The sequence below is a fragment of the Solanum verrucosum genome, unplaced genomic scaffold, assembly GCF_900185275.1.
Source record: "Solanum verrucosum unplaced genomic scaffold, falcon-dt-bn FXZP01000049.1, whole genome shotgun sequence".
In the NCBI taxonomy this organism is placed as follows: Eukaryota; Viridiplantae; Streptophyta; class Magnoliopsida; order Solanales; family Solanaceae; genus Solanum; species Solanum verrucosum.
In genome coordinates, this window is record NW_026020221.1 from 5,981,452 (window position 1) to 6,008,118 (window position 26,667).

General features: G+C 32.0%; 3 protein-coding genes across 4 annotated transcripts in view; 1 reads left to right on the forward strand and 2 right to left on the reverse strand.

Moving 5' to 3' along the window:
• The window catches only part of LOC125831270 (glutathione hydrolase 1-like), a 160,130-nt gene that overhangs the window by 104,912 nt on the left and 28,551 nt on the right, over positions 1-26,667 (forward strand). The window lies entirely within an intron of this gene.
• On the reverse strand, positions 4,814-8,932 carry LOC125831284 (uncharacterized). Of its 2 annotated transcripts, XM_049510480.1 has the most exons (8): positions 8,757-8,887; positions 7,838-7,923; positions 7,533-7,676; positions 7,319-7,427; positions 5,904-6,027; positions 5,645-5,828; positions 5,504-5,554; positions 4,814-5,136 (listed from the first exon to the last, which is right to left on the reverse strand). In XM_049510480.1, the coding sequence occupies exons 1-8, from the start codon at positions 8,878-8,880 to the stop codon at positions 5,032-5,034; spliced, it is 927 nt and encodes a 308-aa protein (XP_049366437.1). In that variant the 5' UTR covers positions 8,881-8,887; the 3' UTR covers positions 4,814-5,031. The 2 variants fall into 2 exon arrangements, with proteins under 2 accessions (XP_049366437.1, XP_049366436.1); XM_049510479.1 differs by having other exon boundaries at positions 5,504-5,828; positions 8,757-8,932.
• LOC125831293 (DNA-directed RNA polymerases II and IV subunit 5A-like) lies at positions 18,767-23,324 on the reverse strand. Its single transcript, XM_049510491.1, has 5 exons — positions 23,226-23,324; positions 21,740-21,950; positions 21,226-21,405; positions 19,405-19,518; positions 18,767-19,243 (listed from the first exon to the last, which is right to left on the reverse strand). Exons 2-5 carry the CDS (start codon positions 21,938-21,940, stop codon positions 19,118-19,120), a joined length of 621 nt encoding a protein of 206 aa, XP_049366448.1. The 5' UTR covers positions 21,941-21,950; positions 23,226-23,324; the 3' UTR covers positions 18,767-19,117.

Genomic DNA, 26,667 nt, shown 5'->3' on the forward strand with positions numbered 1-26,667 from the left:
TAGATTTTAAATGGATATTTTGGACTATTCATAACTATAATAATGAATTTAGTGGGGTAGTTTTAATAATTAATTTAGTTGATGATTAAAGAAAATAACATTAAAATTAGTAGGGATCACTTTTATAATTGATCTTATATAATAATTAGGAAGTAAATATTGTGTAGAAAGAATAAGGGTCTTAGGCGAGAAAACATATGTGTGCGGCGACTAAGCAGAGAAGTGTGAGTTATCATTCATCACCTCTAATTCATATATTGGTTTATATCATATTGTTTTATTATTACTATGATGTGGGTTGTAAAAGAAAATTTGATAAATTGAATTGGAAAAGTCAGAAACTAAATCACGGCGTAATTGAACTTTGAGGGAATATTATTGGGATGAGATAAAGTTAAGTGCTGATAGAGTTATAGTGGAAAATTAATACCAAAGTGATTTGGTATTAGATTAATTTAGGCTTGATGAAATATTGTTAATGAATTGAAATGTGGTGATAATAAATGATAAATTAATGATATTATTGGATTGAAGTGTCACATTCCGACACGATAACATTAAAGAAAAAAGATATTGAATTAACTTAATGTACACAATTTCCAAATTAGTTTGGTTTGGAGGCATGAGTCCTCATGTGTGATCTTGATATTGTTGACTGATTATGTACTTATTTTAGTGTTGTTAACACTAGTTTATGTGTTTGTTGCTTGCCACCAGCTAAGTGTCATAGTTGATTTTATACTATTATTCATTACATATTAGTTTTTATTTTGGGTTGGTCGATGATATCTACTCAGTACATGTTGCCTTGTACTGAGCTCTACTTGTGTTTTTCTTTGTTTTCTTTTTGTGGAGTGTAGCAAGTGTATCAGTGACTTCGACTCGCCCTCAGCTCTAGCTAGTCTCCAGCACATCAGGTTCTAGGGTGAGCTATTCATTCCAGCTCGCGTTGGATTCTCTGTCATGGCATGATGTTCTTAGTTTTTGGACATTAACTATTTTATTCATTTATTTTGGTGTCTTTAATACTCTTAGACTTAGTATTTGAAGATTAGATGTCCTTGATGTGATGACTTTCAGATTTTAGAGATAATAAGTGTTAGACTTTAGAGATTTATTTGATTGGTTACTTTAATTTAATAAATTTTGAGCTTCCACATTATTGTTATTATTCGTAGTTGATTATTGATATATGTTGGAGTTTGAATTTTTTGATTCGCCCATTTAGGAGGTTAAATGTGAATGTCACTCACGACAATTACTCTATTCTCTTCATATTCAACCTATGAATTACACCAAAGTCAAGTATGTTAGTGTTGTAGTCAACAATTTCAAATGCTTCCCACTGATTTTAACACTCTTTTTTCTTTTGTTTTTTAAAATGGGGAGGAGATTACAATTTAAAATATCAAACCCTTAGGATGAAAGAGCAGATAAGCTTGCTAAGCTATTAAAATTCTCCGATTCGTTTTAACACTTCATTCTACTAATTTCTATTATAAATTTTGAAAATTTTGAACCCGCATCAGCTAGATGAAAGTTCAACCAAGCTACTAAAATTCTCTCATTAATTTTAACAATTCCAAGTTTACTAATTTCTATTATAAACTTAGAAATTTCTTCTTTTAACAATAAATACAAACTTCTTAAAACAAGATACAAAAAATCTGTTCCTTATAATCACACTTTAATCCTGCAAATTAGTAATTAAAAAAAACATCACGAATAAGAGACTGCACAATTTTATGTGTACAGCCACTCATTAGATGAAGATAATTTCACATCAAAATTGAAAAATAAAAGTAACAATTTAAATAAAAAGCACACATTTACCTTAGCACATAATACGTGCTATAAACTTGAATAATAATTACTTAACAGATAATACGTGTCATAAACTTGAATAATAATTACATTTACGATTCTATTACAATTATACTACATAAAAATTTCACCAAACAAAATTTTAAAAAAGTAAAAACAGAAAAAATACTCAAAAAAGTAAAAACAAAACAAATAAAAATAATAATCCAAAGTTGTTGATTTATTTTTCTTTTTTTCAAGCAGAAAACAAGCCATTAATTGCTGCTAGACCAATTTCAGTTTGAGGTACAAAAACTCTTTTTTCATTTTCTCCAAATCTCATTTTTATTTTAGAAGAAGACCATTTAAGCTCTTGAACCAAAATAGAGAAAGTTGAAAATAATTCAATTTTTTCTTCATTCCCAAATTTTCTTGAATTCTTGATCCTCCTTTCATATTCTTCAGCAACCAACATAGCAATATCAGCCATAATATTAGTAATAAACTTATATTCAAAATATAAATTTGAGTAATTTATTGAAGAGTATTTTGTAATTGGGAAATTTCAAGTTGATATTTTTGCTTTTTTGGTTTGGCATATATATAGGGGAAAGACCAATTCAAAAAGTGCATTTAGGGTGTGTTTGATATTGGAAAATAGAAAATGGTTTTTTCTAAAAAAAAATAAAATTCTCTATAGTTATTTAAAAATATTGAAAAGTATATTTTTATAGATAATATATTTCTTAAAAATTAGAAAATGACATTTTAGTGAAAATAGAAAAATCAATGTTCTACAAGTGTTATTTCAGTGATTATGTTCTTATGTTTCAACACATCTTATCTTCGCCTCCATTTCCACCGAGCACTTTCCTTACCCTCCCATTCTCACTTTTTTTTAGTTGTTAATTTGGTGGTGAATTATGCAAGTATTAAATATTGCATAAGTAATATTATATACTGAGTAAGAATATGATGTAATTAGCTCTTAAAACTATGAGATTGATGTAAAATTCTCATATTATATTTAGTAGTAGTTGATAAGGAGGTATGTTATTTACATATTTCCTTTGTTCTAACTCTTTTTAGTCTATTTTTCTTTTGTTGACAACTTTTAATTTCATTTTTTCACGTGATATGTTTAAAGCCACACGACTCAATTTTTTTTTTACTTTCTTGAATTTTGTGTCAAATCAAAACAGGACAAATCAATTAAAATTTAGAAAATATAAAATTAATATAATATTTAATTTAAATTCCTAAACACGAATAGCTAATATATGTATAAATTATGAGAGAATTTATGTATCATTTTATGTGTGGTATAACTAATATATGAATAATTAGATATGTATTACTAATACCTACACAAGCAGATTCTCTCATAACTAATTTTTACATTACTAATACTTATATAACACTAATCAACTATCAAATAATTCGTTATAATATTATTTAGATTATATATAAATATTTGTTAGAATATTATTTTTATCCATTACCAAAAAATTTTAAAACTAAATAATTCACCTTTTTATACCAAACACACCCTAATAGTACAAAGTACTATGGATTATGGATAAGGATGGAGTTGAATGACACACCAAAAAGGAGTTAATATTATTTTATTATATGGTGGTCTTGTTGGGTGAGGTTGTATTATGAACGTGTCTTTATTTTGTGGTTATAATTTGAAACTTCCAGATAGGAAATCCACCAACTTGACGAATATTCTTTTTTTCCAATTTTTATTTTTTTGGGTTTTGGGAATTAAAATAGGTAGAATTAAGAAATATTCACCGTCAAATAATTTGGTGCAACCTGCTCGTCTCTTGATAAGATATTTCATATTCGAGTTTTAAAGTATAAATTTTTTTTTGACAGGAAGTGCTACCAAGGGAGGAGCCAACATACTGTTCCTTCAATAGAAAATATTACTATTTATATATAGTTAAAAAAAAATTTTAATGTATTTATAGTAAAAATCGAACCTCCTTCGATTAATTCGTATGTTTACTTCTTCAGATTTTGAACCTCTCTATCATTGAGTATTATATCTCTCTTCAGATTTTAAACCCATTATCAAAAATTTTAACTGTCATTGAGTGTTACACCCCTCTATGCCTATCAATAAAGCTCTACCTCATGTGTACTCAGAATAATCAAATTCCAATGTAAATTCTTCTTGATAGGAAGCACCCCGAATGAAGCCCTATCCAAAGCGAGTTTAAAATAGTTAGACTCCAAGACACGAACTACGAGGAGAAAGATTAAAAAAAACAGATAAAGAAATGTTCAAAGTTAAAAGGAATTTTATATTGTTTCAACCGCCCTAATTGCATGGTCGGTTTGATGAAGCACTAAAAATCTTATTATTTTATTAAGCAAGTATGTTATTGAATTACTCTCTTAATTTATGTGACATATTTTAAATTTTGAGATAATAAGTATATTTTTAACTATAAATTTTTTATATATCTTTTAAATATTTTGAATTATCAATTATTGTGACTTATAGTAATTTTTAATTTTTTATGTAGTTTACAAATATATAGATTTCATTTTTTTTAAATGTAAAAATTGAATAAGCAAATTATCAGTCAAACTTAAATTGTTTGATTCTCGAAAAATAAAATGTCACATAAATTTGAACAAAATATTAAAAATGACTCAATCTTGCTGCTCGTTAAAGATTGAGCATATTTATATCATCGCTGTGACACAATATGCGCATTCATGTCATTTAACACTAACGACTCAAATAATCAATTTTAAAATATCAAATAATACACATATCGTCCAATTAAATGATTCACATCACCTAGTCAATATGCTTAAAATATTTTATCTAAATAAAACGCGTTCAATTTAGGATGGTCTTTAGATATTTTCCTTTCGCTTATTTCAAATCTAAAGTTAAAAAAAAAAAAAAAACTAAAATAAGGCAAAATTACATTAACTTCAACCGATCACATGTATCTGAACTTCAACTATATAACACTTACAGATATACACAATATCTGAAGCTAAACTTTATTAGGATTTTGTTTGAAGTTATTTCAAAATGGATACATACATTAAAAAAAAATTATCAGTTTTTTCAATAATTACATTTATGTGAATTGTGATCATTTATAAACTATGCACATATGTGGAAAAAAAAAAACATTTTCAAAGAAATTTTTCTGTTATAAACAAGAATTGTGCCATAGTCAAGTCCTTCAAGTTTTATACAAGTCCAAGTGATTCCAGCTTCTGAACATGCTGTTGTGGCAGTGGCGGCGGAGACCAATCGTTACAAGCCACCTCGCCAACGTCCTCCACAACATATTCCTATACAAGAATGAGAATGTAAGATATATATGACAATAGCAGAGAGCAAAGACGGATCCAGGATTTTCAATTTATGAGTTCTAGATTTTAAGACAGGACAACGACTAGATTCCATAGATAGTTTATACATAACAACAACATACCCAGTGATATCCACAAGTGAGGTCTGGGTAGGGTGGAATGTACGCATACCTTACTACTACCTCGTGGAGGTAGAGAAGTTGTTTCTGAAAGACCCTCGGAGATAGTTTATACATATTAAGTGGATTTCTTAACGGAAATACAGAGTTTGAGCCACAGCTCTTGTGGTGTAGATCCTCCCCTAGACAATGGCAATCAAATTGAAGAAACGAGGGTGTCGATTTACCTTTGTCAGCATTCTTTTCTCGAGTATGTGGTAGTGTCGCTGCCAAATTCTCTGTACGACCATTGTAGCAACCAAAACACTGTAAATCATGCCAAGGAGGGCGAATAATCCTATCACAATTACAGCCACAACTAATAATACCGGTATCCCAGATTGATCACCATCGCCTCCTAAGCAACTCCCACATTCACAGTCCGTGCAAGAATGATTCTCGGAGCAACACTCACATGTCGAGTTTGAACAATTGTCGCAGCATAGGTTAGTATCAATGCAAATATAAGTTGTACCTGTATGAGGTCTATACGTATGACAGTCTGCACACAAGCTGCAAAGATATGAAAAATGATCAGAAAGAAGAAACAAATAAAAAAAAAAGAAACATAAAACACATTATTTGTACCTTGTGCAAGAGCAACAAGACAATGCATTCTGGCAGGGCTGACTCAAATCATCGCGCACACTTTCGTCAAAGCAAGTTAAGAAACAGCCAGATATGCCCACCAAAGCGAAAAACAACAGTGCTCCTGCAAGAAAGCCAGCAAATAGCAACAAGATTAACTCATACGATCATTTAAGAATCACTATATACTTAAAATAGAAGAGTCCGAATTTTGGATAATGCACTATTTACATCTTGAGAATACATCAGGCATGTTCCTTTCACGCCCTGATGGACATACAAGAAGGATATGTTTTCTTTGGAATAAGCAAGAGAGAAACAGATCAACCATTTTCTGGACCTCACGCCTCTTTATATAGTGTTTTTTTTTCTTATTTCTATTTAGATAACCGATAAATTCCTTAATGGTCAATGAAGTGAGTTGAGAACCATGAGCACTTAGATTCAGATCCAACATATTCAAAATCACTTGATGATTTCTTCCATTGATCCAAACTTTGATGGACAGAGTACCGATATTTGTGTTGGTGGGAGTTAGCAAGTAGCTCACGGAATTAGTAGAGGTGCACTCACCTGACATAAAAAAAGAAGAAGAAGGTTAATACGGTACACTAAAGCTCCCACTATGCGCGGGATCCAGGGAAGGGCCGGACCACAAAGGTCTATTCTGCGCAGCCTTACCTTGCATTTTTGCGAGAGAGTTTATCCACAGCTTGAACCCGTGACCAAACATATGATTGTCAAAAATGAAATTTCTGAGTTAGCTCTTCCAACCCCAATAGTGTCCACCACTTCAAAACTCAGGGGAGCATGTGTCTACCCCTCTACCATTCTCCCAATTAAATACCATGATTTAGTTGGTGATTGAGTTTAAACTCGTCATGTGCACTTAATCCACACTAATGTGTTGCGTCCTCACCACTAAACCAAATCGCTGGGGTATCATTTTGTTGGTTCTTCCATCAGTGAAGGTGGTAATTCGCCTTATTGCAGTCCAAGGAATGAATAATTGGACAACACAATAGCACCTACTCTTGAATTTGTCCAAAGTTCCAGTAGAAGAGTCACACAAGGAAAAACGTTCTTACAACGTTTGAACTTTGGAATAACTAAGTAAATATTGTTTATCTCAAATTCATCCACCACTTCCCAACCAAATCTCATTTAGCAAGCAACTAAATAAGATATAGAATCCCAAAACCAGCAGGAAAATTAGGTCTCCAGGGCCTATTGGTACCGAAATTACATGTCAACATGGGTAGGTAACAACTGTATCTGGCATGTGGTCATTTAGTGCATTTATCTAGATTGGTCATCCAGTCGGACAAAAGAATATTACGAAGACAAAACAACCGTTCGACATACATACATATACAAATAAATGTTGATAACTACTGCAAATGAATATGTCTTACCGCATATGTAATAGAAGCCTAGTTCACTTCCAAACCCCCAATGCAGACGAAGCCAAGACTTCTGATGTGTATCAATCACATATACCAAGTATCCCAGTGCAGCTATCACCTGCAAAGCAAAAGGTTAGTGATCCTATGAAGATATTGTCCACACAACTACTAACAGTAATATCTAAAAATGATAAGAAAATTGTTAGCAGGGTCATCCACGTACAAGCTGAACTGCGAGAAAGATGAACAAGATGTCTGTGGTCACAAAGAACCGAAATTTTAAGGTTCGCCATTTTCTTTGAAGATCGTTAACTCTCAAGTAAAATGGAGCCTTGCAAGTCGTACAATGAGAAAATGCAAATCCTTCCTGTAAAAAGACAAAATTTAGGGGACATGTATATATTCAATTTTGATGATTAAAGCTTACGGGTATTTAGTAGTAATCCACCAGCAGTTGAAACCTTTGTCTATAATGATGCAAAAGCCAATAACTAAAAATTCTGACAAACAAACGATCTGAAAACATACCTTCACAGCACGCCACTGATCAAGGCATTCTCGGTGAACATACTTTGATGAACCCTTGCATTTACAAGGGGCAATAAAATCCTCACCTAAAAAATAAAAGTTAAAATAATCACGAAAGAATTCAACAAGAAACACTCAATAAAAGATAGTAACAAACTAACAGCTCCTCTTTGTCAAAATGCTCTTCCTTCCTTCAGGCTTTTAAGTTGAATGATTCAAATCCATCAATCAACTATGCCTCGATCCAAAATCTGTTATGCTTGTTTCCCCAATACATAACCCAAATTAGCTAGGGTATACTTTTATTATAATTTGACTAACTTTTTATGAACCTCAACCAACAGCAACCCTCTTCGTTCAACTAGACTTCGGTCAACTTTTATTACATGTTGTCTTTTTTGCTTCGATTCTCGTACTATCCTATTGTTGTTACTGCTTATGTCTCCATAAATATTGCCGAGGATTTATGGAAAACAGTCTCTCTACCTCTCAAGGTAGGGATAAGGTCCGTATACACTCTACCCTCCTTAGATCGGGACTATACAAGGTATGTTGTACTTCTTTATATTTTGAATCTCCTTAGTGAAAATTCGGACTTCAGCACTACCTCCCACATGTAAATTTTCATTACTTAGGGCTAAAATATTTTAGGCTTTCAACTAGAAAAGGGGCAAAAACCCATTACTCACTCAAGCTGACTCAGACATCACGATTATCTAAACCCTATTTGAAAGATGTACAAATCACCCCAAAAACACACTTAATTCAGAAATCATTGAACACCCAATTCACAAAGCAACTTGCTTTACACTAAAAATTCAAAACACAGAATCATAATAACTCATATAAACTAACTAAATATTTCAAGATTTGAACAAAACCAATGAATAAAAGTAAAAGGGTCATCAAAAACACTCACCGTCATTTTCAAGGCAAATTCTACACTGAATTTGGTCAATGCTTCCAGCTTCAAGGTCAACTTTACTGGGTTTATCGATCAGAGGAGGAACTAAAGAAGAAGAAGAAGAATCATAATAAGACATTTTTTTTTATTTTCCTCTCCAATAATCAAAATAAACTGTAATTTGTTAAATTTAAGTTCATAATTTGTTGGAAAAATTATCAAATTGATATTTTAATTCTTATTTAAATATGAATTATTTACCTATTGGAGTTTAAACTGTAATTTATAAAATAGAGATGTTATTGGCTATTTTTGAAAAATAGAAGTATTGAAACAACTCTAAATTCGACATAAATTACTAGTTTCGTCTCCGAATCATTGACAGCCTTAAAAACGTCTCTTAATTTAACTAACTAAACTTAAACACACTCTGTGTAAGAATAAATACTTTTAGGATCTTGAACACGATAATCTTACACATAGATCGTTAGGGGTGCATACCTAATGCGGAAGACATCATCACACAGAGAAGCAAAAGTGTTAGTCGTAAATTGGTAGGGAGAATCAATTTATAGAGGTTATGACTTAATCTGGTACGTCCATCAAGTAACCAAAGTACGGACGAGATCTATTCCTTACTAAATATTATTTATGGTATTACTTGGGTTATAAGTAAACTTGAGTCATAAATAAGAAATAATTAATAATAATTAATAATAATTCTTACACTCTGATCTTGCAACATAAGTGATATACATCGCTAAATTCTCATCAAATTTACCGATATTTTCAACACCTCTCTCGACTTTATAATAAGAATCTCATACTTTTACTAGAATTTGAAACTATTTGTTATGTCATGTGGCAGATCAGAGTGCATCTAACACCCCATTTAGTTAGTCAAGCAAAAAGGTATTTATAAGACTATCAATAATTCAGAAATAAAACTAATAATTTATGTTAAATTCAGAATATTCTCTTACGAAAATTATATGGAGCAAAATAAAAAGTCGTCGCAAGGTCTATAAAATAGTGTTGAATAAACCATGACCAAGTGGGCAAAATAATATTTGAGTACTATTATAATATTATATATGTTTATTTAAGTATTTTAAACTTTTAATATTATTATCAATTACATTAGAAATTTCAACCCTATGGTAGGTGTTGCCCCTATTGCGTAAATGTTTAATACTAAGTTTAAACCTCGATGATCTATTGATTAATTAATGAAATAAATCTATTGATCGACTCTTTCTAAATCATAAAGAATTTTCTCTGATTAAGTTTAAACCTCGATGTTACATATATTTGTTAGCAATTTAACATAATAAAATCTTATAACAAGAAGTATTTACTTATATGTACTTTGTATTCACGTCAAATCTTCAAATCTACATGTGTTTATACATGAATTTTTAGCACATAGGGTGTGTTTGGTATGAAGGAAAATATTTTTCGGAAAATGTTTTGGAAAATGTTTTCCAAATCAACTCATTTTCCTCAAATTTAAGGAAAATGACTTCCCTTCAAAACTTAAGGAAAACATTTTCCAAAACTCTCTTTCAACTTCCAATTAAAAAAAAATTGTTGAAAAAATCAATTTATTTGGTCCCTACCCTCAAACTAGCCCCCCCCCCCCCCCAACCACCCCCAAAAAAAAATAATTTAAAGTTTGTTTTTAAATTCAATATTTTTACCCCACCCTCACCCCTACCCCCACCCCTCCCAACAAAATATTAAAAGTTGCTTTTAAAAGATATTTCTAATTTCAATTTTTTATTTTTTTACACCCACCACCTCCTACCCTCGCCCCCCCCCCCCAGCCCCCTATCCCACCCTCTTCAAAAGGAAAAAAATTTAAGTTTGTTTTTAAAAAACATTATTTCATTTTTTCACCCTTACCCTTGACCCCTCTATCCTAGCCCCACCCACCCCCTACCACCCCCCTACTCCCCAAAAAAAAAATTAAGTTTGTTTTTAAAAAATATTTTCGACTTCAAAATTTCATTTTTTCACCCCCTACCCTCGACCCCCCACCCCCCAAAAAAAAAATTAAGTTTGTTTTGAAAAAATATTTTCGACTTCAAAATTTTATTTTTTCACCCCTACCCTCGACCCCCCACCCCCCACCCCCTACCACCACCACCCCCCCCCCCCCCAAAAAAATTAAGTTGATTTTTAAAAAATATTTTCAACTTCAAAATTTCATTTTTTCACCCCTACCCTCGACCCCCCCCCCACCCCCCACCCCCTACCAGCCCCCACCTTAAAAAAAAAAATAAGTTTGTTTTTAAAAAATATTTTCAATTTCAACAATTATTTTCTTCTCTAGTAAAAATAAAAGAAATTTTTCAAAAATATTTTTCATTCATAAATCAAACACTAAAAATCTTTTTCGGAAAATATTTTCTATTCACCAACCAAACATGAGAAAATAAGTCAAAAATCAACTTGTTTTCCAAGAAAACATTTTCTAGGAAAACATTTTCCATGCATACCAAACACACCCTTAATCATAATTAATTGTCATGCATTTTTAACTCACTGATTCACTCCTTTCAAAAGAGGTAAGATCCGGTGAATCGGAAAGCTATAGGAAATTTACATGTTTGAATATAGTATATTTAGACATAATATATAAACATGTCTTTTAACTTGACATCTACGCCCTCCAACTTTGAGTGTGCACAAGTAGACACTTACACTGTTATAAAGTTGAACAAATAGGCAAATGCATCGTGACAAATCTCACACAATTTTCTATGTTATGTAAAATATGTGTTTACTTGTTCAACTTTATAATAATTGAAGTGCCTACTTGAAAGGCATAGATGTCTAAGTTATTTATGTTTGAAAATAGGTTTGGAGCTTTTATGGCATCAAAGGGGAAGAGAGAATTCAATCACAATATTAGGAGAGAGAAAATGAAAAGAGAAAAAAGGCCAAGTAAGTAAATACTTCAGATGACCCGCAAGAGGCGTGCTAACAGGTTTAGCACTCTTCATGTTAAAGTGTTCTAGTACACGTTCAATGTACTTCTCTTGAGATAGCCATAACTTTCTTTTTGTTCGTTCTCAGACAATCTTCATCCCTAGAATTCCTTGTGTTGGGCCCAAGTCCTTCATGCCAAATGACTTGGACAAATCTATTTTCAACTTGGCAATCAACTCTTTGACTTGTCCTACAATTAATATGTCATCCACATACAATAACAAAATAATAAAATTATTGTCAGAAAATCTTTTGATCGTATACACATGGATCAAAATAGGTTTTTGTGTACGTTTGAATTTTCATGAAAGAGTCAAATGTTTTGTACTATTGCTTTGGTGTTTGTTTCAACCCATAAAGACTCTTATTTAATTTGCACACCATGTGTTTCTTTCCAGATACTTCAAATCTCTCTGGTTGCTCCATATAAATCTCATCTTCGATCCAAATCTCTGTGAAGGAATGCAGTTTTCACGTCCAATTGCTCAACTTCAAGATCTAGGCTAGCTGTTAGGCTCAAAATAATTCGAATAAAAGTCATTTTGACAACAGGTGAAACTATTTCATCAAAATCAATACATTTCTTTTGTTCGAAGCCTTTTACAACCAATTGAGCTTTGTACCTGACCAACTTGTGATTTTCATATTTATTGAGTTTAAAGATCCACTTGCACTTAAGCAGTCTTTTGTCTTTTGGAAGTTCAACTAGCTTGTACATGCCATTTTTTTTGTAGAGATTCCATCTCTTCTTGCATGGTGGCTCTTTTCCGGATGAAACAACATCTCTTTAAGACTTTCTGGCTCCCCTTCATCATTGATGAGGGAATACTCTGAGGAAGGGTACTTGGATGACTGAACCCTTTGTCTTTCTAATCTCCTTAGAGGTTGAGATTGTTCTTCTTCTGGGTACTCCAATTGCTTGGTATTATCACCAAGTTGCTCCGCCTCTCAACAATCTCATTAGGTTGCTCTTCAAGTTCAACAACTTCATCGATCATACTTTCTACACTTATGAGGTGGTTAGAATTAAAAGGAAGGGTAACAAAATTAGGGACTATACTATTTTTTTTCTTGGCCTTCTCGGACAGATCATCAACAATTCTAACTTCATTTTCTCAGAAGATTACATCTCTGCTTCTGATGACCTTCTTCTTTACATGATCCCACATTTTGTACCCGAACTCTTCATCTCCATATCCGATGGATATGAAGGGAACTGATTTATCATCTAGGTTAGTTCTCTGCTCTTTCGGTACATGTGCAAAAGCTTTACAACTGAACACCTTTAGATGCGAGTAGGGCATCTCTTTATAAGTCCAAACTCTCTCCGTAATTTCAAACTCCAATGGAACTGATGGACTACGATTGATAAAATAACATGTTGTCTGAACTGCTTCACCCCAGAATGACTTAGGCATTTTAGCCATTTTGAGCATGTTTCTCACCTTCTCAACAATTGTGTGAGCCATTTTGAGCATGCTTCTCACCTTCTCAACAATTGTGTGATTTATTCTCTTAGCTACACCATTGTGTTGTGAGGTTCTAGGAACTGTCTTTTCATGTCTGATTCCATGGTCTGAACAGTACTCTTCAAATTCTCTTAAAGTGTACTCACCTCCATTGTCAGTTCGGAGATGTTTTAGCTTTTGACCCGTCTCCCTTTCTACTTGAGCATGAAACTTTTGAAATACTTGAAACACTTGATCTTTGGTTTTCAAGATATCAACCCACAATTTTTGTGAAGCATCATCAATAAATGTAACGAATTATTTATTAATGTCCATTGATTATATCTCCACTGGACCACAAACATTAGAATACACCAAATCAAGTACATTCAACTTTCTTTTAGATGATGTCTGAAATGAGACTCTATGTTGCTTACCAAATAACAAAAGTTACAAGGTTTTATCATTGTACCTTTGGCAAAAGAGATAAGTGATTTTTTATCAAGAATTTGCAATCGTTTCTCGCTCATATGACCCATTCTTCAATGCCACAAATCTGCAGAAATTTCTTCATGAGCCGCATTCAATCACCTTGGCATATTCCTGCATTTGTCATGTACAACGTGCCACGAGCAACTCCTTTTGCAATCACCAATGCCTCTTTTGTGAGTTTCCATTTTTGATTTGCAAAGTAGTTCTCGTATCCATCTCGGTCCAAAGCAACTCTCGAGATCAAGTTCACTCGTAAATCAGGTACGTGGCACACATCTTTCAAAATCAATGTGCATCCGACATTTGTCTTTATGCAAATGCCTTTGATCCCCGCAATCTTTGAGTAACTTGTGTTACCCATTTTCACATTGCCAAAATCACCTGCTACATATTTGCAAAAAAAATCTTATCGTTGTGGCATGGTAATATGCTACTTTGTCGACCACCCATTATGTCAATGGAGTTTCCTAAAGATAAACAAATAAAATAAATAACAATGATATTAAATGTTAAGACATTATGTAAAGATTGTGATCTTAGCTAGATTTATTAGTATAGTTGTATGTTGTTTAAAACATATCAACGTTTATTATTTTATTTACATGTAGGGACAAAATGATGATATGTACATATGTAATAAAATAATATGTATATTAAAGTGTAGAAATTTATAAATTACATTAAAAAAAAAAGAGGGTAAATAACATACTTAAAGGAATAGTAGATCAGATATGAGAAAAATAATATGGTATGTATAACAAAATAATAAGTCATGTATAGAGAAAACTAAATATAAAGGCTTAAGTCATCTACGGCCCCTTAAAGTTGTCCGCATAATTCACTTAAACACCTCAACTAAGGTTAGTACCTATTAGACACTCTAATATTAACGAATTTGTACCTATTGAACACAAAATGATAATAAGGTTTTAAAATGTTGTGCGTGTAATTCACGCGCACTATCTTAGAAAAAATAACGAATAAAACTGCAGCACGTGACACATGAGCCAATCTAATGAATTTTCATTTTTTAAAAATAAAATAAGAACTCCAACCTTTAATATTCCAAAAAATTAATTAACAAAAAAGGAGAAAAAAGAAAACCCCCACCCCCACACAAACCCACCCACCTTTCTTCTTCTTCCCTGTCACCGGCCATCCTAATTCCTCCGACAACAAATCTCGATTTCTCCGGCGACAGCAAAACGAAGAAACAAGAAAATCTCCCCCACCCCGTTGTCCCAAATTCACCCACCTAATCATTTGTCTTATCTTCTTCTTCTTCTCCATCATGTGTTACCCGTCATTTTCTATTCCTCTGGAAAAAAAAAATTCTTTTTATAATGAACTATGGGCTATTGAAATCAAGTCTGATGCAAATAGTGAAATAAATTATGAAGCATGATAGATTAATGAAATGATTGTTGAGATTTTTTGTGAAAAATAAATCGATGTTGATAAATTATTTTGAAATCAACGACGAAGAAAAATCAAGAGGATTCAAATGAATTATATCAAATTTCCTGATATCATTTTAAATATATGGTTGGTGATGTTTGTTGATCGAAGTGACCGGAAAAAAGATGGACAGAGGTTGCTTTTATAATTCCGATGTCCCATTTTTTTTCTTGTTGCAAATTCTTGCAAATTTTATTAACATTCAATTTTTATTGTGTAAAGAGTGCAAATTAAAATCGAAGAACAAAAATAAACATAATATAAAAAGCTTGAAATGGGGCGAAGAAGACGACCTTGGTATAGCCTACAGGGGTGAGGATGAGGTTGCTTTCTTTTTAGGTATAAAACATTATCTTAAATAAAAAAAATTAATTGTTTTAATTAATAATACATGTCAAGTGTCTGGGGGAGAAAAAACAATTCACGCGCCTGATTTGCGTGAATCACAAACAATTTGCCATGTAGACAAAAAATGCTTAGACGGTTCAAATCTGGGGTGGTAGAGGTGTTCAATAGGTATTAGGTGTAGTTGTGGTGTCTAAATGAATAATGAGGACAACTTTGAGGGGCCGCTTATGACTTTGGCCAAATACAAAATATAGAATTCATACGTTCAAGTGCATGACATATATATACATTTCAAGTCATAGCCAAAAAAAAATGTGAACACAGTTGTGACACGTAGTTGGTCCCCTGCTCTGCACCCACTTCTAGCTCAGTAACAGTATTTGTAAACCTGGCATATTATTTTGAAGAATCAACCACTTCTCTTGCAACATGAACTATTCATTAATTTCCAAATATATCTTCAATTCACATTTAAGACGTAACTATGTAAAGGCATCTCATCAATAAAAAAGATAAAATACGACGGAAAGAAAAAGGAATTGCATGAGAATCTGAAATGCAATCATATCATTAACATCACCGTGATCAAGAACGAGTATCGTATCGCATCAGGTGGGACCTAAAGAAATCAGAAAAGAAGAGAATTATGTTTTTTTTGACTGGTTCATTTCTAAAATGCAATCATATGATTTCATTGGCCCAAGTTTCTTCAACATAGCCGTTGTTGAAGCCCGTGATATATATTTCCTACCCAAGAGAGTTGGCACTTTTCACTACTCCAATCATCAGAAATTTTCTCTTCAATACATTGTTCTGGGAAGAAATGTTGACATCAATTGGCATTAAAGATGTCTTTTTGTAGGGCCACATGCAGTTCTAATTTTAGTTATCAGATGTGCACGCACATTCCGAGGAATCATATAGGCAGAGAGTTTAGATAATAAGTAGTGCTAGACAGGAGTTTCAACACACCAGGGCTTTGTTCAGTAGCTGGAACAGTGGAGCATTCCCAGCAGATTCAATGATGATAGAACCAACTGTAACTTGACTTACTCTACCAGCTAGTACGCGCAAACCTGGATGATAAGGAGGAAGATTAATTGATTTCCCATGTATCAAGGGGAAGTGTTAACGTAGAGAAAAGAACATAATGATGAAAACTGAGCTTACGCATCTCCCGGATACATTTATTTAATATTTGGTTTCAAGCTGTCATTGGCAGTGCCAACATATATAAATCGTCTTGGATATTTTCGATTATTTGATCTCCCTATCTCTTCCTAAATTGGACACATGCTTCTAACAATATATTAGCTACAAGTTACATGTCTTTTGAATAAAAAAACTATTTTTATTTAGCTTAATTAACTGGTAAGTTTGATACTTGACTCCATTGTTCATCCCACCAACTCCGTAGTCACTTCTACTCCACTAGAAATTGCCTTTTTCCAATTTCAAGAAAGAAAATTCAAAGCTCTATTTCAACTGTTCTAAAGAGCTTTCTAATTCTTTCTAACTGTTCATTTTTTGTTTGTGTAAATTCATACATTAACAAGTACATTTTTTGTTGCATTTTCATCTTCAATTGTATCATCACTATACTATAGCAAAGGGCTTACATGAATAACCGTCATTTCAAATACTATACATCGCCTTCCCCATTTCGTCAACATTTTGGGGGTCACAACAGTTTTTCATGGATTTTATCAATCAAGCTCTATACAAATTGGATGAACTTCGTATGGACACTTACAAAATAAAAAGGTGCCCAAACCTCTTGTAGTCTCGACTCAACTTCTTGCCCCTTTACACACAGGGAAAAAACCATGTCACCTCGACCCTAGACAATATAACACTATTTACCAATTCCTTGTGTGAGATATAAATTTGCATCATAAATAAAAGGTGATTAGTACTATATTACTACTACTTCTGAATTATGCCACACAGTTTTCGAGTATTAGATAACATCCAACGAAATACAAGATCCATCTGTGCCATCATATATTTTACTATATAAGAAGAGGGAATAACTACTATATAAGAAGTCAACATGTGTTCCAATAAGAATTACTATATAAGCAATATATTTATAAAAAGAAATGACATATAAAATGAAATGGAGAGAGTATTAGTTTTTGAAAATGGAAAAGGACAAAACACATATAAAATTAAAAGACATAAAAAAAAGTTGGTTTAACTCTCAAACATAAAAAAGTAACATATGTTATTAAAAACTTTAATAAAAAGTACTATAATTTACAATGAATAATAACTTCAAATATCTACAAGACAACAAAAAAAAGACTAATTTTTGTACTGCTTGTGTCACATAAATTAGGATTCGGATGATTTTAAAATTTTAATTTTGGTTATACATTATAAAATAGCCGAAAAATTGAATGATATAATTTTTTAAAAAATAACCGAATGAATCGTCCTATCGATAACCCTAATGTTACTTCTACTTTGTTTATTTTTACTTAAATTTAGAACAATATGCTTCATTTCTACCCTCAATCTTATCGCTACATTTATTTTCTATTTAAAATTGAAATTAAAAAGACAAATGACAAATAAGTTTCTATATTAGCTCACTTATGAACAAAATATATTATAACAATCTTTACTAATTTTATAACAATACATAAACTATACTCCCTCCGTCCCATATTAGATGGGCACTTCCAACTTTACACGGTGATTAAGAAATCATTAATACATTGGAAGACTTCACCATTTTGCCCTTTGTTTATATCAATGCACATTGAAATGAGTTACAAAAAATACACATACAATATAGGAATTGTCATATTAATTGTAGGGGTAAAATGGAAAAGAATTAATTAATTCTAGCCTAATTTAATAAGTGCTCAAATAATATGAAAAAAATATTTTTAGTAAGATTCTCATCTAATATGGGACGGAGAGAGTAACAATATAACTTTATTAATGTTGAGCCCGGACAGCGCCTGGACTTTCTTTACTAGTATATATATAATGTATGATAGTAATTGATAATTAACTATTTGGATATCACTTTTAAGAGAGTAGTTATATCAAATTTAATTTAATTTTGTGACTTTACTGATACAAGGTATAAAGTTCAGTAACCATAGGTGAAATTAAAGCTTCAAAGCTATAGGCAACACACTCAATATACTCAAAAACCAAATATAACATATGAAAATATACAATTTTATGAGCTTATTGATTGATACAAGAGGTATGCAAATGATTCAAACACACCACAAAGACTCAATATACTCAAAATGACTAAGAAAATACTCAAATATAGTGTATTTATGTTTGACAATGGGTTTGGAGTTTTTATGACATCAAAGGGGGAGAGAATTTAATCACAACATTAGCAATCAGGAAAAGCAGCAGTAGCCACTAGCCAGAAAGAAAATGAAAAAAGAAAAAAGGCTTAGTTAACCGAAAGATAGTTATCGGTCCAAGAACACAAGGTATCCCTGCTTTTACATGGCAAGGAAGATGAGACAAAATACAAGGTCCTCAAGATTCTCAATCGCTCTTTTTAGGGGGCGTTGGAAGCGAATAACAAACAATTACATTACATGATCACTCTCTCAACTTCTTACATTTCAGTTGATGAAGACATCAAAAACTAGTTCAAACCACATAACGATAAGTAATATAACGGCCTGCAGTCTCACTTGGTCTACTAATTTTCACGACTTGGCCACGTTTTAGCCCATAGTATCTAGCAATTGGGTCAGTGATCTGAATCCGCGGAAGCTGTTTCAGCAGAAGAAAATATTAGGCATTCAACTAGATAGAAAATTGATGATAGTAATCAATGGTGCCTATGTAAATAGCACAAGTAAAAACAATGGCAGGGTAATCAAGTTGATCAATGGCTGTGTTTAGCATGTGCAATGATATTACAAAAGACGAACCTGTGTTTCTTTCACAGTGTATCTTTCCAACAAGGTCTTCTTTTCTTCAGGAGAAAGTAGCTGGTGCTCAGGAATTAGAACATGATTTTTTATGTTTACCAACATCTCTGCCTCCTGAAAAGTTAAAACATACATCTCGATGATTAAGCATCATAAGGTAATAGATAACTATCAATCACGTAAAGCAACTAAATGTGTATATTAGAAGCCAAGCGAGCTCCCCGATTTGCCAAATCAAACAAATAACATAAGTGTTGCCCCTAGAGGAATACCATATAACCCCTTATATGAGTGAAAATGCTAGCAGAATCATTCTCTATCAAAATACGTACCATCTTCGGATAACATAAAGTTGCAGAATACTTCCCAATAGATAATTTTTTTCAAATATGTGATGTCATTCTGAATAGAACAGCTCTTTGTTCATATAATGTACAATACTGTTAAGCCATTGTCTTGTGGCTTATGAAGTCAGGTACAGGTTGTCTAGGCTAGTTCAATCCATAATGGTGTATAGGCTAGTTTTTTTCCTCGTATACTTGAAAGAGTGCTTTGGATTCTAGTATCATTTTAGCTTTTGAGTTAGAATTTGCTAAATGAGCCATCCAATGAAGGGGGTTAGGCAGTTCTTAGCAGTCTCATCCCTGAACTACCTCACCCATTTCACTGGCACAGACTTGGCAGCCCCATATGGCTTCTAGGAGGTTAAGATATGATTGCACGTACTAGGAAGTAGATTCTTAAACTTGACAATTGATCTTTGCACTTTTATTCTAATTCTAAAGAATTTGAACATCTATCCTTCTGAAACTCGAAAATGTCATTAAATGGAAAGGGCCTGTAAGCAGATACAAGGTCTGCTGGAATTGGAGACTAATATCTAGAAGTATCTTTTTATAAAAATATCCAAGAAACCCGCTGTGTTCAGCTTTGAAGCTCGGTGGTATAGACCTCAATATACCCCTCCACACTTTTGAAAAGTTACCCTTAATTGATACGTTGGTCCTAACTCCTAAGCAATATCTGGCAAGTGATTAGACAAACTCTTTTAAGAATTAGTCACAAAAGCATTTTGTTTTGACACAGATCTTATCTGATGAAACTCCAACTATCAATGTTTGGAAGAAGAAATATCTTATAGATATAAAAGTTTCCAAGTTAGGACACACATTGAAGACTTTCTTTTGGGGTGTATAAACCATATGCAATTCAGAATTATATAACATAATCTGATCCTACATTTTACTCATATTAATCATTCACAATCTCAATGATATCTTTTTCAGAATGAGCAGCCACCACTTTTAGCATACCAGACCACAGATTTCAATTGAATAGCATTAGCCATGCAACACAACAGCAAATTGGAAGCCTAATCAATTTCAAACACTTTTCCAAATGAAACAAATGACAGAATGTCCCCCCTCCCCACTGCCACCCCAAAGAATAAGAACGACACTAATCACGAGAACCCAGAGATAAGCTTCTTGTTCGGAACACATATCTAGGGTAACGTGAAGTGTCATCATCATTACGCCATTTTGCTACAAAAATAGTACACTTAACAAAATGTAAATGGAATCTAAACAACATAGTATGTCTCAAAATGTAAATGGTATCGTACCAACATACTTGAGTAGTGTCAGGTGCTAAAACAAAAAGTAGTCGGACCAAAATCGAAGAAACTAAATAACAAAGATACCAAAAATAAAATGATCACAAAACTAGGAGTAAAGTAAGATCCTCAGGTATCTCATAACAATTTCAATCCTTCATTCAAGTAGTAAAAAAAGCTAATAGTAGAAATAGTACAGTAGTCACCTGAAAAACCTCCAAGTGGAACTTTGTAGATATTTCACTTATGCAGGTACGAGCAAAGGGAGTCAGATTTTGTTGTACAATCAGAATTGCTTGGAACACATCTTCTTTTTTCATGCGCTCTGTATAAGTTTTCATTGTCTTAACACCAACCTTTGGCTCCTCCGGAAAGAACACATATATCTGGAATCAATAAACCAAGGAAATGGCTGAGACATAGGTAGCAAATAATTATGAAATCCTCAGGTATACACTGAATTATTGAAGTGACATACTTTACTGACATACTAGTAAAAACAAAGAGTAACTTACGCCATAAAACCTGAAAAGAAAAACCTTTTTTTTTTCTGGAGAAGTAAAACAAACACAGAGTATTTCATCAATTCAAGAAAAGATCTTTTTTATTATCGGTCGTCAAATTCAGGAAATATTAAAACCCTTAGACAAGAAAACAGTGCAAATAAACTTACAGTAACCATAATCAAATTATGCAAGAAAGGAAATTGAAAGAACACACCTGATCAGAACTGTTGTTACGTTTGGCTTTCTGAATTACAAGGTCTTCTCTCTTCATGTTCTCACCATACTTCTGAAGGAACTGATGTTTTGACATATTTATCTCAAAATCTCCAACAAGATAGCCCCTATCGGACAACATTTCCATCAGTGTCTTACGAACTCTGAAAAGTTTTGAGAGTTCCTCCTCTGATAGAGCCATCTTTGTGCTACTAGATTCAAAAATTCAAAAAAGAAGCTATTATGGTAAAGAATTTGGTAGAACTCCTATTTACAGCTAATACTCTGAACACTGGACGCATCAGACAAGAATTTCAATGTCATTTTTGTAACAAGAAACTTTGCCCAACTGCCTTAGCTAAAACTCCGGCCCCTCTAGCTCAGTGGTTACCAAGATCTAAAATAAAATTATCACTACATAATGCATGGACAAGATAGACAGAAAAACTATGTTGAAGACACACAAAAAACTTCTCTAGCAAAAACTGTTTTTTCTATTCAATAACTTTTGTTGCAAATAAAAACACTAACGAAGAGAAAGACACGTTCAATGGCAATGGAATATAAGCTGTCAAATTATATAGCATATGTGACACCACAAATTTCTTTTTCGAAACTCCCAACCTATATCCAATAAAAAATGCTGATTCTTCATCATGGAGAATAGAAGGCAATGTTGTTTTACTGTCACTAGATCAAATAAATAAAAAACGTAAAATCCCATAAGATTGGACAGTCTATGTTGCTCGAACTCTTCAAAAATGCCAAACGGGTGTGTGTCGGATTCGCCAACAGTAGTGTATTTTTGGAGAATCCAAGACGAGTGCGGCATCAAAAGTGGAGAGTCCACGCAACTAAAAGATTGGATACAAATTTCCTAAAATCCTTTATAAAGGGATGCAAATTTCGTAACTTTCCTTTATAACAATCATATCATTCTATCAATTTGTACAAGGCAAAGTGTTGTCCAGTTAAGTCAAGAACTCCCATACTCAAAAGATGAGAGTGCGAAAATGAAACTACTGAGCTGAATGTGTGAGCATAATAGGATAGATAAAAGACTAGGAACGAAGATATTCCGAATAAGGCATGAGTGAGATGATTTGGGCATGTGAAGAGGAGATGCACAGATCCCCCAGTACAAAGATAGAAACTTTCTGTTAATACTTACACTTCCATTAAAATAAAACAAGCAAATCATTCAATTAAAATCATAACTTAAGCACAACTTCCATCTAAATTTGGGCATTCAAAATAAAGTGACAAGCACACCCACTTACAGTTAAAGATACCCAATACCCATATAAACCCTACACAGAAACTTCCCAAAAAAACCCAATCGGAGCAAAAACTAAATACCAATACAGCTTTTCTATTACGTATCAGCACAAGAAAAATTCAAAAATAAAAACTAAAAATCAACTCAACTAATTGAACGTAACCTCTAAGAACAACTCAAATTAAAAGATGCAGAGTAGAGAAGTTACGTGTATCAACGGCGACGGCGGCGGCGGCGATACTCAGAAGGAAGAAACCCGATAAACGCTGGCGCCCTTTCAAGGGTTTTTGTCTGTTCGGTTCACTTCCCTCTTTTTTATGAAAAGAAGAAAGAACAATTTATTTTACATTTATAAAAAAAAAATTTAAAAAAAAAGGCATATTAACATTCCAATTTTGAAAATTTAAAATTAGAAATTTTGATTTTAAATGGCAACGAAACACTCTAATTTATTTTTATTATGTCTCATGAACACCTTTTTTTTTTTTTTTTTTTTTTAACCCTCCCTAAGAGCTTTCATTCCTTTTTTGCTCCCTTGGTGACTCGAACTCGCAACATTTGCGTTGAAAGTGAGGGGTGCTTACCATTGGAGCAACTCCTTAATGCTGATTTGGTATATATTTTTTTGAATAAAGAATTTTATTCATAAATCAAACTAAAGAGGGCAACATAGTGTTAATTTCGTCCCTTTAGAAAACGGATATAACAAAAGGGGAGATTGTAGTACAACATTAAGCTTCCAAAAATATCAAGCTCACATTTTTTTTTTGCTAACTGATCCGCTATTCCATTAGCTTTTATATATATACTAGATATTAGGTTCCCGCGCCAGCGCGGGCCCAATAAATATTACTTCCTCCGTCTCATTTTATGTGAAGTAGTTTGATTCGTCACGGAGTTTAAAAAAGAAATGAAGACTTTTAAAACTTGTCGTTCAAAATGAATGATATAAGTTTGTATGACTGTAAATTATTTCATCAAGGGTAAAATAAATATTTTATAATCAAATTGTTACTTAATATAGAAATGTGACATTTTTTTGGGACTGACTAAAAGGGAAAGTAAGTAACATAAATTGGGCGTAGTTCTTTGTTTCAATTTATGTGACACCGATGAAATTTGGAGAGTTATATAATTTTTTGTATGTGATTTTGTTAAATATATTTTGAAGTTGTTAATTTATTGTGATTTATAGCACTTCTTATATCATTTTCAAATAATATATATTACTCTTTCTGCTCCATTTTATGTGACGTAGGTACTTTTACGAAACTCAACTAAATTTCTTATATGATTCTTAAATATTTTTAGTTGTTATTTTACTTTAATTTACGGTACTTTTTATGTTAGTTTCAAGCAAACTTCATTTATTTCAATATGGAATTAAAGAGTCAATAAAATTTCTTTTATGATTTTTAATTATGTTTTTTTTAATATCTTATATTATTACATTGTGATTTTAAGTACTTTTTATGTAATTTTTAAATCTAGAACAAATTAAAAGAAAAACATGAAAAAATTTAAATGAAGAAAGTACTAAAATTTTCAAATAATCATATTTCTATATTAAAATGTTAAAAACTTTAAAACTCCACATATATGCAGAAAATCATATACGGAAGACAAAATAATTTTTAAAATATATATTAAAGCTCTTTCTAATAATATCACATATTTATTCTATTTTTCGAATAATATATATTTTCTCACTCAATCTCAATTACGCAGTACATATGAAATTTCGAGAGTTAATCAAATTTTTAGTACTATTTTAAACTATATTTTAGTACTATTTATATAATTTTCAAATAATATATGTTACTCACTCTATTATATTATGCAATACATGTGAAATTTCAAGAATTAACCAAATTTTTAATATTTTAAATTGATTTTTAGTACTAATTTTGTAGTAAATAGAGGAAGTTGAAGAAGAAGGGAAAATCGGTCAATTGACTGACTGACCCTAAGCTCCTAAACATTCTCACTTCTAAATGCAAGCACGGGCACAATATCCGTTAAATTGTTAATTATTATGATTTATAATATTTTTTATATTATTTTCAAATAATATATGTTATCTATTTTTAAATACTTTAAGTTGTGATTAATAATATTCTTAACGTAATTTCAAATAATATATGTTACTCCATTTGTCCAAATTTATGTGACACATGTGAAATTTTGAGAGTTAATATGTTTTTCAAATATTGTAAGTTGTTAACTATTGTGGTTTATGGTATTCTTAATGTAATTTTTCAAATAATATATGTTATTCCCTTCGTCTTAATTAACAATTCGCGTAAAATTTCGAGAGTTAATTGAATTTGTAATATTTTAAATTTATTTTTTAGTACTATTTAAAAAGGAAAAAATTAAAATATAATGAAAGAGGAGTGTATAAAAGTAGTGTGCTTATTCACTCTTCTTATATAGTAATATATGTTATTCCCTTCGTCTTAATTAACAATTCGCGTAAAATTTCGAGAGTTGATCGAATTTGTAATATTTTAAATTTATTTTTTAGTACTATTTAAAAAGGAAAAATTAAAATATAATGAAAGAGGAGTGTATAAAAGTAGGTGGGCCATCTTTGTGATAGGCCAATGAAGAGTGTGCTTATTCACTCTTCTTATATAGTAATATGCTTGATTGATGTCCTTCTCTCAACACTTCAGGTACTTTCATTCGTCAATTAAATTTTGATGGAAACAATCTTTGTCAGATAACATGCCAATGATTTCATAGCAATCAATTTATTATTCTCACGGACATAAAATTTATTATTCTCACTAACATAGAGTCACTTTAACTCACACCAACCGATTGTTGAGTAATACATTTGTTCTCTTCATTTACTCCAACACCTAATTTATTACTTCTACCGTTTTGTATTTATTACAACTTATAGTTATATCTATTTGAACAACAGAGCATATCAAGTAGTGCTAGTGATTCTGATAGCGACATTGAGGATGTTATTTTCTACGTTGCAGTAGTTGAACATATCGAACAAGTCAGACGAGAACATAGGTTGTTATGTTGAACACAACAACATACATCTAGGCCTAGTATGGTATGGATCAATGAACTTCTTTGTGGACATCGCATGCATATGTATGAATCTATGTGGTTTTATCCTGAAACATTTTGTCAGCTTGTTAGTTTGATAAAAACAAAATAACTTGTTGCCAATTGAGCATTGGACCATGCGGTGTTCAAATTGAGGAGGCTTTGGGTATTTTCTAACCATCATTGCTCAAAAATGATAGTCAACGCTCGGCAAGTGAAACTTTTCAACATTCACTTGAAACAATTAACATGCATGTTAAAATAGTTGTCGAGGCAATTAGCAAAATGGCACCAACATTTATACAACCAAAATATGACAGGTGTACATTTCAAAAATTTGACATAATACTCGATTTTGGCCTTGACTTAAGGTAAAATTTCAAACACATCAATAAATTTATTTTATGGCCTTAATAAGTGCCCATTTATATTTTATGTGTAAGTTATTAGTATTTAGTTGCATACTCACTATAGACTTTGTTTAAAGAGATAATATTTATTTTATGACTTTGCATTGTCTTGGAAGCACTATTTTATTACTCTTACAAACATTATTTTTATGAAGTGCATTCTATAAT

Bases quoted from the DNA above. Each gene is read 5' to 3' on its own strand.
- LOC125831284 (XM_049510479.1), bottom strand. From the start codon at position 8,880: ATGTCTTATTATGATTCTTCTTCTTCTTCTTTAGTTCCTCCTCTGATC. The intron at 7,924-8,756 runs GTGAGTGTTTTT...TTTATTTTTTAG, and splicing joins AATTTGCCTTGAAAATGACG to GTGAGGATTTTATTGCCCCT. The intron at 5,137-5,503 runs GTAAATCGACAC...ATTCTTGTATAG, and splicing joins AGAAAAGAATGCTGACAAAG to GAATATGTTGTGGAGGACGT.
- LOC125831293 (XM_049510491.1), bottom strand. From the start codon at position 21,940: ATGGCTCTATCAGAGGAGGAACTCTCAAAACTTTTCAGAGTTCGTAAG. The intron at 21,406-21,739 runs GTGTGTTCTTTC...TATTGATTCCAG, and splicing joins GTAACAACAGTTCTGATCAG to ATATATGTGTTCTTTCCGGA. The intron at 19,519-21,225 runs GTGACTACTGTA...TTAACTTTTCAG, and splicing joins TCCACTTGGAGGTTTTTCAG to GAGGCAGAGATGTTGGTAAA.